At 44.2% G+C, this 13,643-nt stretch overlaps 1 protein-coding gene across 1 annotated transcript; it reads right to left on the bottom strand.

The window, feature by feature from the left end:
* Positions 1-3,752: 3,752 nt before the first annotated feature.
* Positions 3,753-13,531, bottom strand: SAP30L (SAP30 like). The gene is made up of 4 exons (XM_075509506.1): positions 13,041-13,531; positions 11,012-11,134; positions 9,228-9,326; positions 3,753-7,262 (listed from the first exon to the last, which is right to left on the bottom strand). The coding sequence occupies exons 1-4, from the start codon at positions 13,224-13,226 to the stop codon at positions 7,134-7,136; spliced, it is 537 nt and encodes a 178-aa protein (XP_075365621.1). The 5' UTR covers positions 13,227-13,531; the 3' UTR covers positions 3,753-7,133.
* Between the last annotated feature and the right edge of the window lie 112 nt (positions 13,532-13,643).

The following is a 13,643-nucleotide window of genomic DNA, read 5'->3' as shown; positions in this document are numbered from 1 at the left end:
TTGCTGAGCTAACACTGCCCTCGCACGGCAGCAGGGAGCGGAGAGAGGGACGCGCAGGTTTAGGCCCATCGGATCAATCTGCTGGTTGCTCAGTTTCTCCGTGTGAATATGTGAAAAAGACTGAGCAGATTCCTCCTTGGTTTTGAGCTTGAAATCTTCTGTGGGTTTCTTGGCAGGGAGCAAACATGAGATTAAGCAGCATTATTCATTAGCCTATACAAATAACAGATTAACTGGCAGAGTTTATTGGTGTCGCTGCAGTTTCCATTACATTCTCTCATGCTAAAGACGGCACCTGCACAACAGGTTGCTGCCTACAGCTGTCCTCCTTCGGCCCTTCTGCCTTTCCTCCCTGGGCAGGACACCTTCACACCGTGCTGGCCGAAGAGCCCACGCTCACCAATTTGGGAGTGCAAATGACACAGCTTTTCCCCTTCCGCTGGGGTACACTGTCCTCACCCGAAGACCTTTCCCTGATACCTCCTAAAAAAGCTTGACAACACGCAGGTGATGTCCTCGCAAAGCGATCTACCCTTGCTCCTTGTTTCATGGTGCCCACCTGCGTCACTTCTGGTCTGGCCTTCTCCAAGTGAGAGCTCCTTGAGACAGGGTCAACACTCTCGTAGCATGGCAGCATGCTGCCTCACACAAAAAGATCCTGGACCATTGCAAAGGCCTCCAGATGCATCCATAAATGCAGGCACTGAGGACATTGGGATCTGTTTCTGATGTGCCAGCTCAGTCTCCCCCAGCTCTCCAATACATCAAGGTCAGTCTTGAGCTAAGAGAATATTAAGCTCAAGCATAAGTACCAATCATTGATTGTTTCTCACAGCTTAGTAAAGCATCAACACATTCAGCTCTCTGAGGTCTCTTCCCTGCAGTCCCCACTCCCTTGCTACTGAAAGCTAATACCCTGGGATGTAGGACAGGGGGACCAAGTGTCTCCTGCATGCATCACCAGCAGTATAAATGGGCGCGTTCTGCACAGCTGGATGTCACCATACGGCGGCAACACAACCTGCCACCCTCCTCCCTGAGGGCATTTTATCCCTTGCCATGAATTGAACGATGATAAGCAGACAGGTCAGTTGGCTGTAGGACAGCACCAAGGAATAAGGATACAGAAGATGTTGTGGGATTGTTGCAGGTAGAATTATCCGTGCAAATTTTTACTGCACATCAACAGTGCAATTTAATTTGACAGGGATAAATTCAGGTCATGTATTGTGAGTGTAAAGCTCTCAATATCCTATTATCCTCCTCTGTGAGAGCCCAAGTGTCTGAAAAGCTACACTACAACCTCTTTCCTGGTTAAAAATCAAGGGTAAAGCATGCCTCAGACAGTGCCAACAGAGCCTTAGGAAATGCCATGACAGGGTTCAGGAGAACACGTATCCAAAGCTCCAGTTTCTGGCATCACTTGCTTCTTCACTGCAACAAAATGTGAGGCATCTTTGCCTATACGGCTGACGGTCAGGAGGAAGAGCAATATGGGAAAAAGAAATGAAACAAAGCACTACATGGAAGAGGATCTTGTAGCTTAACTGATTGAACATTGGGATGTTACATGTCAGCATTGCTCTGGAGTAGCACCCACCTTGTCAGCTGGGCATGCAGCTTCGACTCTGGACAGCAGGAGCTAGAAGTCATGCATGAAATGTAGCCGAGGGTGTACTCGAGAAGGAAGCAGAAGCACAGGGTTGAAGAACAAGACATAAAGAAGATTAATTAAGAAACATGAATCAAATGAGACACTGCACTTGATTGACATGTTCATGATAGAGGGGGAAAAATATCCCCATCATAGAAAAGCCCAACACTCCCCAAAATGCAAGGTCACATGGCTCTCCAACAACATCCATCTTTCCTGTGAGGTGTTCTTTTTGTTGCATTCGAAAGACTTCATGATTTGCATCCATGCAACCCCACTGGTTTGTCACAAAATATCCTATCACCTGTGTTTTCTACTTCAGGCTTGACATATCCTAGTCAGCAGTGCCATTCTCCCCTCCATGTCTGCAATATTTTCAGCCCTGGGGAAGGTGGGTGGGAAGTGACAGTGAGTCAGAGAAGTCTGGCACAAAATATCCATGCAAAGCAAAACGCTGTTGGCTCTGGAGCCAACAGTGCTGAGGGCGGAAAGGCAAACAGAAGGGAATGTAGGCATTGTTGCTAGATAGATCATTTATTAAAGTGAAATTCAGCATTTTATCTTTGTCAGACAGTACAGAGTTAAAGTCTCATACACAGTGGAAGCAGGACATTTCCTACACCTCGGAGAAATGAGTTCTACAGTCTTTGCTATAAGTTACTAAGTTGCTTTAACAATACACAGCTATATTACAGTTAAAAATACAAGGTGTCCAGAACATTTGGCATAAGATCAGCACAATACATGGAGGCCAGAAACAGAAGAGGGAACACAGTTTTTCTCTCCCAGTAAGCCCGCTAAGACTCCAAGCCATTCTACAAGTTACCTGCTCTTCTCCTCCCCTGCACTGTAGCTGCGGAGCAGAGAGCTGCGGCTGGGACAGGAGCAAACCCAGCCCTGTTGGGGCTCAGCTAAGTAAGAGGCTCCTGGAGCCTGCTGACGTACAGGATGGCCTGCAGAGTTGCTTGCAAGGGAAGTTCAGGTTTAAGGCAGGAGCCCCGCTCCTCTCCCCACACTTTCTTCAACCGTTTAATTCATTCCAAACAGATGTGTTCACAGGCAAGTCAAAAATACGAGACCAGGGATAGCTGTGAAAAGTGCAAGGAGTATCTTACATCGTAACAGTTCATTTGCACTTCGAAAGTGGAAAATGAAACTCCCTAACTTGATAAGCTAGAGATGGCTAAAGGGCATCAGTGACAAGAGGAGTGAGGCATCAATAACATTCCTTCACCTTTGGGACTCTTCAGTCATTAGTCTGGGCAGTACAAGGACTCCTTTTGTACAGGAGGCTAGCTTGTATTACCCACTGTTTTAAACCGCAGAGGCAAAGTGACTCTAGTGCTCTGGGGAAGTACAACGATCTGTGAATTTAAATAAACAGTCCCCCAGCAGACCATTTCTCTCTCCTCCAACTGCAGTTACCGCTGAAGATCTCCCATTGGAATTTACATTTGGCTCAACCAAAAGACGTAAAGTGCACAGGTCCCCCCTCCTTCCCCTCTCATAAAACATCCATTACAAGAGCTAACACAGAACAAACCTTCCTCCACGTTGCTAACTGTGGAAGTGTGTTTTGTTCAGTCTCTCTGTGGGCCATGTCCTGTTTCATCTTCTCTGTGCCATCATGACCCACTTGAAAACTCACACTTACTGTGGATTATTTTGGCTCTTGATTTCAAAGCCTCTCTGAAGCCAGCTTGCACTTAAGACTAACTTTAAATGCCGGACTTGATATGTTTTGGTCAAGTCTTGCACTCCAGGCTATCTAGTGGTTTACAGCCACATTTCTAAGGAAAACTGGGACACCAGAGTACTGGGGTGGTATAAACCTGCCTGCTCTGCTTTTCTCAGGCTGAGCATCTGAAGTGCCTGGCAAAAGAAACATTAGCTTTTAATGCAATTGTTTACTTCAGGCTGATATACAGTATTCTTTGAGATGCAGAAATTTAAAAAAAAAAACACCTGTATTATAACACAGCCTCCTTGGATATATTTGCACTTTTCAGCCATCAGATTGCCACCGACTCAAGTCTTTGCACACTTCCAACTCCCTTCAGTTGAGCTCAAGCCAATAACTACCAGCAATGATTTCTTCTTCTTCCCTTAAAGTGAGCAGAGGGTCAGCATACAGGATGAAATTAACCCCGGAAGAGACGTTTCCACATTATTTGGATTTCATACTAATGGCTTTGGATCTATTCAGAAGTCTAATGAAGTTAATGCAACTCTTCAATGAGAATTGAATTAGGCTATGTAATTGAATTAGGCTATATAATGGCTGGAGGGCTTCAAAGATGATTCCTCTGCCCCAGGGTGAATGTCACCTATGCAGGCTTGTAAGAAATAAGCTTCCACTATTATAAATGGAAGATGACATCTGGTCATCCTCCATGCCCCCAAGGCTTGTGCTCCATGGTTCAAAGCTAGATAGAATTTAAGGCCCATCTGTGAAAAGCAAAATGTAAAAGGAAAAAAAAAAAATCTTATCATACCAGCCAAAGCGATTTGGGTCTTCCACCTTTCCAACAATTCCCATCTAAAAGTGCTGAGAAAATGTCCCACCTCATGGCTTCACAAGTGTGAGGTTCAAACACATTTACTTTGAAGTTTAAAACCAAAAGTTGGAAAGTCTTTTTTAATTGGCATGCAGCATAAGGAATCAAATACACAGAATGGTATTATACAGAACGACAATTGCATTGTTGCGTTTTCTGGTTATTAGACACTAAATGCTTTTCAAGAATCACAGGCACCCTGAACATGGATATTGCTACTGAATTGACGTGTGATTTCAGTTTATAGCATGGGAGCCATAAAGTGGCTAACCCTTCCAACAAGACATCGGCTTTCTTTTGCTCAAGGCGTTTTGCTCTAGCTAAGTTGAGAACAAGGTAATAAGGCATTTGCAAGGGTTTATAAGGCCGTGGGGTCCGACAGCCAAAGATTCTTGTTTCTTTGGTGTCTTGCCTCCAAGCTTTCCACCTTATAAACAACTGCTAATGGCTGGTAAACATCTCTTCATCATCACACTTCACTAAGAATTTTTTCAAAAAAGTATAATTGCTTTAAGAGTGAAACCAACAAGGATCACATTTCACATCAATTGACTATTTTCAGGAGAAAAAAAAAAAAGTTTCCTGGATACCACCTCTGCACAAAAGCATTCCAGTGAATACACCTGAACAGATGGAACCTGCCACCATATTTCCTTGAAAAGAATCATTTTGCTGCTGGCTGCTAAAACACCCCAACAGATTTATTTACTCTTAGAAATAAAACAAAACAAAACACAACAACGAAAAAGTAAACCCCAAACAAACTACATTTTTACAGTTTTGGTCTAAAAGTTACAATGAGGCATAACCCTCTCAACTCAGAAACTCATTTTCCCTTGATAATATCCTCTGATTACATGAGCACTTTGAAGATTAACATGCAGTCAGAGAACGTACCCTTTTAGCTATCTGTCCTGAATGAGAGAAGCCAGATCATGTTGACTGATGTGGGAATTACTCCATCCTTTCAATAAGGAAAGGACCAGCGTAATAATTAGGAAGTTTTTAAACATTCATGAAATACCGACGCAAGACATTCTCTCCTCATTCCTTGAACCTCTCTCCTGGCTGATGTTCTTAAAAATCCATACTGAATTGAACAAGGAAATGCTGAAACAATCACACTCCCCAAAACTTCACAAATGGGACGTATACCATAACAGAGTATTTCTGCTTATGACACAGGACTTAGACATGTTGAAGTTTGTTGAACATGTTTTTGGAGTATTAGCAAACACTTCAGAGCTGATGTGAAGCTTGCTTTAAATTGTGACTTGATTTTTAAAGAGACCCTGGGAGAGCTTCAACAAGAGCTTCACTACGTGAATGCTTCATGCCTTATAAAACATGATGCAGTACTAAGCTGGGATCGTGATCTGTGTGTTTAGCTCTTCAGCAAAGCTTCATCCAGTTTTGGAATATTAAAACCTGCCATTGACAAAATGCTAGCCAAAGTTTTCTACTGTTCAGTTCATTGATTAAGGCTTGTTGAGAAGATACTCTCTATGTGGAGTCTTGGCATCTTGTAACAGAATGGAGACATTGGTTAGGACAGCAAAGAAACACAGTGGTGCTTTAAATCATGACATCCCCTTGAATAGAATCTGAGGTCACTGGAGAACAGTCAGTCACGACCAACACTTTTATAAGCTCCTTTTGCCAAAATAACCACTGTGTTATTTGTAAGGACACCTTGGCTTTAAATAACAAAATCAAAGCAATCTCCTCCTACAGTGCCCAGTTAAAGAGCACCAGCATGCCACCCTCCACTCACACAGCTCTTATGAAAGCACACATAATGCTCACAAAAGGCAAAGTGCTTCGATACTTTTTGCCCATTGCAAAAACAGATGAAATGCATTACACTCCAGTCAGTTCACTACCCCGGTTATGGTGCTACACCCATTAGCGTAAGCCTGCTTTATACTAAACAGAGACTGCTGAGCCCACTAATCCACACAGCAGTTTTGTGACACCTGCTAAAGACTAGCTTCAGTATAAAATTCACATCACTTGTGATTGATACCTGATCTGACACAGAGATTGAGACAGATGTCTTAAGCATTGTTTCACCTACCATCACTGAGCCTTGAATAAGAGGGAAATACGCATAAGTGAATTAAACAAGCATTTCTACCAACATGATTGAACCCAGCAAATAAGCTGTATTTGCCTTAATACCACATTCTGAAGAAATGAAGATGTTTTTAAATGCTTACAGACAATTAATTAGTGAGTTCTTAAATAAAAGAAATTAGAAAAAGATATTGCAGAGAGTTGTTTGGCATCCATGTTGGAAGGGGGCGGGAGGAAAAATGGTAAAAAAAAAAAAAAATCAATTTCAGACTAGTCAAGTAGTGTTCACTGGAGTAGATGTGGTCAGCTGGAGCATTTGTAGAAGTTTGGGACTTGAAGCACTGACTCAAGGCAAGACAGAGCATGTGTAGGTGGGGAGCAAGCTTCAGACAAACTTCTGACCCATGCACCTCAATAATGAATTTTATCTCTGCCGCTATTCCAGTCCTGCGCCAAGACAAACTGCATGGTGGTTTGTGATGCAATCTGAATTCAGTGAAAAAATTCCATCTGTGATCTGAATTGCACTGAGATGCAGATTTCCAGAAATGGTTTAAAACACCGAGTTGACAAACTCCACAGTCCTACAGGTTTACTTGGTTTCCTCATTATCCTCATTTCTTTATTCCAATGTGACTTTGAAATGAGGGGAAGAAGTCTTCAGAAACATGCTGGGCACATGTTTTCAAATACTCCTGATAAGAATGTCTGTATTTTTTTCTGTCATCCAGACTTACTGCATTTTAAAAAAAATTTACAATATACTTCAACAGTTTTTATATACCTAAAATGCACAATACCATCTGTTCCTTCAAGGTCTCTCTTATTCCAAGTCTTGTTAATCTTCATTCTAGTTGCTTGCTACCTTCTGATTTCTGGTCCAGCCTGCTCTTGTTGTTCTTCACCATATAGATGAAATACGCAAGCGTCTCTTTCTCATTCACAGGAATATTCCTGAAGTGACGACTGACAGTCTAGAAGGACAACATGTAAAGAGACAGAAATTCTGAAATTAAAAAGTAGAAATAATCAGAACAGGGGTTCTCCTCACTTTCCAAAAACGATTTTATGGCCACTGAGCGTAATATACTTTTAGTCAAACATGCACCAATTCAAACTGTCAGTCCTCATTTACCTCTCTCTCTCTCTTTACAGCTGGAATGTGCATATGAACATAGCATAGTCCTGCTAGGTCAGCAGTATTTGCAGCCAACCTACAAGCGGAATTTGGAAGCCAGAATGTCCTCCTGCCAAAGCAGCATAGCCTCTCCTAAGTGGCATTTCATGCCGAGATTATTTGGAGAGCAAGTTTTCCCTGCATCTCAGTATTTTAAAGGGGAGTGTCAGAAATATTGAAACACTTTGCTGTGTGAACCAGGTGTAGCAAAATTTTAGAGCTCAAAGGAAAACACGCTGGATAAGTTTTCACTGGAAGGAACACCAGGGGACTTGCAATGGGAGGGTTAGGATTTGGTTAGGGCTACCCCTCTCTGACGCTAGCATAAGCCCTGAACCATTAGCTGCTTTTTCCTCAGAAAACGAACGTAGAAAACACATTGGAGCTGGGTGAGATGTGCTTCTCATATGGAAGAAGCTCTTTTTTGGTACTCAACACAGCTCCAGAACTGGATGTTGATGCAGGCTGAGCAATAAGTCACTCCAAGAAGATTTATGGAAGTTTGAGTTTTCCTTACGGTGGGGTAGCAGCAGGAGTCTAAGAGCCTCAGGCAGCAGTGATTCAAGCATGGGAGCTGGACGAGGATCCAGCGTAGGGTCAAAGCTGCTCAGACTTCACAGGAAATCTGGGAAGTGTGTGACAACTTTAAGTTAGGCTCCCTTTATTTTCCGCTTGCATAGTAGTTTTACTTTTTTTTTTCCTCCTGGGCACATTCATGGTAAATTGCCTAAGTAAGTAGTCCTTCACGGCAGGAGGTAGCTGAGAGACTACGAACTGGTTAGTTAGAACATGACAAATCAGAACTACTAATGAGGACATACACCCACCCTGCTTCGTTCACCTTACTCCTACATGCACTACCACTATACATTCTCCGTATTCTGTATATTCATTCCCTAGTAGACTTTGAAAGAGAGCAAGACAGTCTCTTGCTGTCTTTTTTGGTCTGCTGGTTGTCGTTCTTTAAAGCAAAAGCAAAACAGAGAGTTTTCGGCAGACAGTTGTGAAAGCCTCAGCTTACAAAGACAACCTCATTACCATTCAGTAACTGCTATAGTTTTTTCAGTTTAGAGCAGACTTTTCCCACAGAATGCCTTTAGATCAAGTCAGGAAAGAGAGCAAAGCAGGTGCACACCAAATACAACTAGCCCAAATAACAAGAGTTACAGAGAGTTCTTTCTTAACAAGTACCCCATATGGTGAGAAAGCAGCAGTAGAGGCCCTTAAGGAAAGAGCCTTTTATTGACTTAATACAGAATCATAAGACATCAGGACAAGGGAGGGAAATAAGGAATCTGAAGTCATGGTCAGTGATTTTGCCTTTAATAAGAAGCAATCCCAACTGGTTCAAGTGCCTGTGAGGAAAAAACACCTAATAGGGGCACTTAAGTAGTGTGTAAGTCTGAGTTTCAGTACAACAGCCATCTTCAGTTAACACCTAAGCCACTGGAAACTAGGTTCTGTTTCTGCTCCGTAAAGGTAACGGATTGTGACTACGAACAAGAAGGAAGAGGAAGCAGAGAAAAGCAAGTTATGAAACATGCTTTCAAGAGCCAGCTTCCATGTGTTCCATAACTGTCTCAGGTGAAAGAAAGCACGCAGCTTTCTGTTGGCATCATCCCCAGAAACCTTTCGCAGAGCGCATGGTACATACTAGCGAGAGAGCCACTACAGGTATTAGTGTCCAAGAAACGTGCACTTCAGCAGAGGAGAGAAAAAGTTTTTTAATAACAGAGATGATACTACCTCTGTCATCACTTACTTCTGCTAGCTGAGCCTTGTTGAGTCCAGGCCTAGTCTGCAACTTATAATGTCTTTTGTAACGTCGCAGAGTGTTCACTTGGAGCTGGAACAAGTCAACCTGGAAGTGATACAGAGAAGAGGGGATGAGCACTACCTTTAGCTTCTTAGGTAGAAATGTAGGTAGAAATTAGGCAGAAATGTAGAGTTATCTAAAAACAACTATTTCTTCCTCAACAGGACTGCTCCTTGCCTGCATTCAGAACCACATTGCTTGCCTTACTGACAAATCTAAGTATATTTTGTGTTTGTTAATGCTAAAGGACCAAAATAGCCTCAGGGAAATACAAAATTTTGTTCTGGTTCACATGCTGTCAACAGAATTTCTGGCCAATTTCTGCTCTCAATTACACCTCTGCAACCTCCAAGCAAAGGGGAACCTTTTGTTCCCACAAGGTTTAAAAAGCTCACACATGAAATATCAATTTAGCAGGCACTGAACAAATGGCTTGTGACATAAAACAGAGTACAGAGACAGAGAAGAAATGAAATTCAAATACTTAAATGGGAAGTGCACAGTTTAAAAGCAAGGGTGGTGGTGGGGAAGGTTACAGGAAGGAAGATGAAGATCATGTGGGAAATGCCATGTTTCAAAGACAAAAGGAATCTCTGCTGAAAACCAAGAAGAAAATGACATTAAAACTGACACACTGCAGAGTTCCCTATTCAGTTAGGTAACGTGCATCCCTCAGTTTTTAACCACCAAATACCCTGCACACTCTACAGCACTAACATTTTGAGATGCCAGCTGGGTCTTCACCAATCATCCTGGCAACTAATGTAAAGCCTGTATAGGAAAGTTTTAATGGAGAACCTTGTAGAATGGAAATGCAAACAGCTACAACAAAAGGTCAGGCATCCTCTAAAAAAAACCAAACCAAAAACTTGCTACTCTTTCAACACCTCCACACAGGAGGTGTGTGGACACAGCTTTGCTGGCAAAACAATTCTCGGTGGCTTTTTTTCCCAGAAATAAAATGCTTTTTGCCAATATGGGTGGCATTTCCAGCAGAGGGCTCTGCTGACGTGGCCAGAGCTCAGCTCCTCCACAAACATCACCTCTGCACAACTTTTTGCAGTGTCAACAGTACCAGAAACATCACCAAAGCAAATACAGAACACAATGGCACAGAGATTATTCTAGAGTTCTGTAATGCAGAGGAAAAAAAAAAAAAACAACACACCAGGCCTACTTCCTAAAAATAAAAACATGTTACGAATTATTTGAAGGTAGTTTTAAATAGTGCCAAAAATACCATACATGCAAAGGTCTGGAGAAGCTTAATATCCCTGGATATCATATACCCAAACATAGAGAGACTGACCTATTGGATTCTCTAGCATATTTGCAAAGCAATGCATGCTAGGTAACAAAGAACCGTATCAGGGCCTCAGTCACCACCAAAAATAACTTCTTTTTACCTTTAAAAAAGAATTAGTATCAAATACTGTTTTAACAGCTCTCTGTTTGGAAGCAGTACATACATGAAGCTATGCAGTTACCTTACACTTCTTTTTATAGAAAACTTTACATGGGCAAAGAACTCATACAGGGATGAAGAAGAAAATTAGAACATTACACATCAGAAAAAAAGTCTTCCTGAAAAATGAGAGTAACTCCATAGCAGTTTCAGTGGAGTTGCAACTTAAAATTTAAATATTTCCTGATACATGAAAACATCCAAGTCAAAATTCAACATGCTCAAAATTGGTAAAGCATTCTACACCCACTTGGCACCTACTAACCTCCGGGACATCCGTTTCATGCTCAGGAGAGTCACCTCCATCATCACTTGTCTTCCTCTTTCTTTTGTTTCGGACACTTTGAATGAAGTTCTTGTGAAAATCACAAATATACAGATGTCTCACCTAAGAATCAGAAGTGGTGAAAAAGCAATCAAAACAGGTACTGTAGAAACAGCATTCAACAGCAGCCCCTTAGACACCAGTGTTAGAGAGTGCATCTGTCATGACTGGCATGAGTGACTGCCTCATGACATTAAGGAATTTCTAATCTTAAACTCCAGGACTGATATTGTACTCTTGAGTTAGAGATAATTTACATTACAAAGACTAAAGACAAGGAAAATGAAGGACTCAAGCTCCAGCTGAACCTGAACCTCTGCAGATAATATATTTCTTTTTTACGGTTGCAATCACACGTCAGAAAAAAATAGGTAATTGTCCTATTTTGGTGGAGGAAGTGCATTTGCTTCAGTAATTACTACCAAGAAAAACATAATTCTGTTCCACTCTTGTGAACTTTCTGCTTTAAATAGTACATGAGACTGTTAATGCAAGTGTTTCAAAATCTAGATCAAATAAAAGTTGGCTAATTACCTCAATTAAAACAAGCAAGCCAAAAGCAAAAATCTCTTTCCTGTAGCTTATCCTGCCATGGAACCCCCTTTTTAACAGATATTATCTCACTGGAATTAGCATCTGTACAACAAAAGACCACAAATGATCAAAATTATTTGGTACCTGTAAGGCAAAAATGTCTTCAGATGACACAGGCACCCTACATTTGAAATCACTTTATGCAGCCCGCTTCACACTTTCCCTTCATTCCAAGTTCTTTAGTCTGATTTCCTCTTTATTTCTAAAGCCTTACATCTGTCAACAAAGAATTATTTCTAAAATGAAAGAAATTACTACACCACTAGACAAATCTGCTGAGGGCTACAACCAGGAGAAATATTCTGGTTTTTAAGAATCAGATGATATTTCAAATTGAGTCACTTTCTTCCCGTGACATGACGTATGTCAGTTGTGCAAAAGGGACCTAACCAACTGGGGAAGCTGCCAAACAGACTGACTCAAAACTTCACCTTTTTTTGTTGTTGTTGTTTGTAATGGTTTTAATCTTTAAAGCTCAGGTAAGAAAAGCATGCAGCGCAGACTTCCGTTAACTGAGTCACTTCTGAGAAATTCCTTCCGCAAACTTGACGGGCTGCTCTGCTCTACCTATTTCGTTACTCGGCAAACGACCCGTTTCTATCTTGAGCTGACAGCTGTCACTTAATGTCATTAAGCGGTCAGCAGCAAATGGGGCTGTTCAGTGCCGACCAGAGAACAAGCGTGCGAGTGCCCTGTTGAAGAGGCTGCAAACCTCACGTTTCGAGTGGGGTGCCATAGTTCATTTTTAAGTAATCTGCTTCACTAAAACACGATTCTTACTAATTAAAAAAGTAACGTTAGTGACACCTAACTGAAATAGTAATCCACTGTTGATTTCACCCAGTAGCATCAGCGGTTTTCAATACGAAACCGAAATTAAATAGCACTATTGCCTCCGAAGCACAGACAGCTCGCTCCGTTGCCCCCCCCTGAACATCGTCTGCTCCCCACCGCACGACAGCTTTCCTCCCAAACACGGTTTTTAGTGCTGCTTCATTAAGCCTCCCGGGCTAACCGGTGCCGTGAGGAAAAGCCGTACCTTCACCCAGGCGTGTTCTTGCCTTATCCCTGCGTAGGAAGACGGGAGATGGGAAAACGCGGTCCAGAGGAACCGAGTTTGCAACACAAACCTTCGCACCCGGCACCCCCTCTCCCCACAGCTCGTAGGGGTTAAGCGAGCCCCCCAGAGCAATCGGAAAGCTCAACTTGCCGGGCGGACCAGCAACTTTCCGCCGCCCGCCCGCGGCGCCCGGAGCGCGGCCTCCCCGGGAGGGACCGCAGTGCGGTGGCGGGCTGGGGACGGCAAGGCGCGCCCGGCCGGCCCCTCAGGGGGGCTCGGCGGCGGCGGGCAGGACGGGCGGAGGCCGCAACTCACACTTTTGTCGATGTCCAGCTTCAGCTTCTTCTGCGAGATGCTCTTCTGGATCCTCTTGCTGAAGGACGCGTTGCCGGCGGGGCGCACGCAGCGGTCCCCGTCGTCGATGAGGCAGCAGCTCTGGCCGTAAAAGGGGGCGGCGGGAGGCCCATCCCGGCTGTCCTCCTCGGTGCTGAAACCATTCATCGCCCACCTGCCCGCCCCTCACCCCCGCCCGGGGAGCCGAGAACCGGGGAAACTGCCGCCGTCGCCGCCGGGCCGCCCCGCGCCCTCGGGGGGACCCCGGCGCCCCTGCGGGGGCCCCCCACTCTTGCAGGGGCCCCCTCAAGGGGGGACCCCCCTCAGCGCCGGCGGAAGGGGCCGCGCCACCGGGAGGGCCGCCCGCCGCCGCCCCTCAGGCGGTGGCCGCGGAGGCCGGGCCGGGCCCCCCAAGCGCCGCCGCCCGCGGGGGAGCCGGGACCCCGCACGCACCGCTCACACACTCACACACACACACAAAACCGCCTCCCCGGCAGCGGAAGTCCCGCCCCCCCGCCTGCAGGCGGGGCGCTGGTTGGGCGGCGCGGCTCGCGGGGCGGGCCGCGCCGCCGCCGCTCCGCGCGC

Source organism: Mycteria americana, chromosome 8 (assembly GCF_035582795.1).
Source record: "Mycteria americana isolate JAX WOST 10 ecotype Jacksonville Zoo and Gardens chromosome 8, USCA_MyAme_1.0, whole genome shotgun sequence".
Classification (NCBI taxonomy): Eukaryota; Metazoa; Chordata; class Aves; order Ciconiiformes; family Ciconiidae; genus Mycteria; species Mycteria americana.
The sequence above is the reverse complement of the archived record's forward strand: the minus strand, read 5'-3'. Positions and strand labels throughout refer to the sequence as shown.

Coding starts and splice junctions, on each gene's coding strand:
- SAP30L (XM_075509506.1), bottom strand. CDS start 13,226: ATGAATGGTTTCAGCACCGAGGAGGACAGCCGGGATGGGCCTCCCGCC. Junction 11,135..13,040: donor AGCTGGACATCGACAAAAGT/GTGAGTTGCGGC, acceptor TCTGATTCTTAG/GTGAGACATCTGTATATTTG. Junction 7,263..9,227: donor ACAAGGCTCAGCTAGCAGAA/GTAAGTGATGAC, acceptor TTGTCCTTCTAG/ACTGTCAGTCGTCACTTCAG.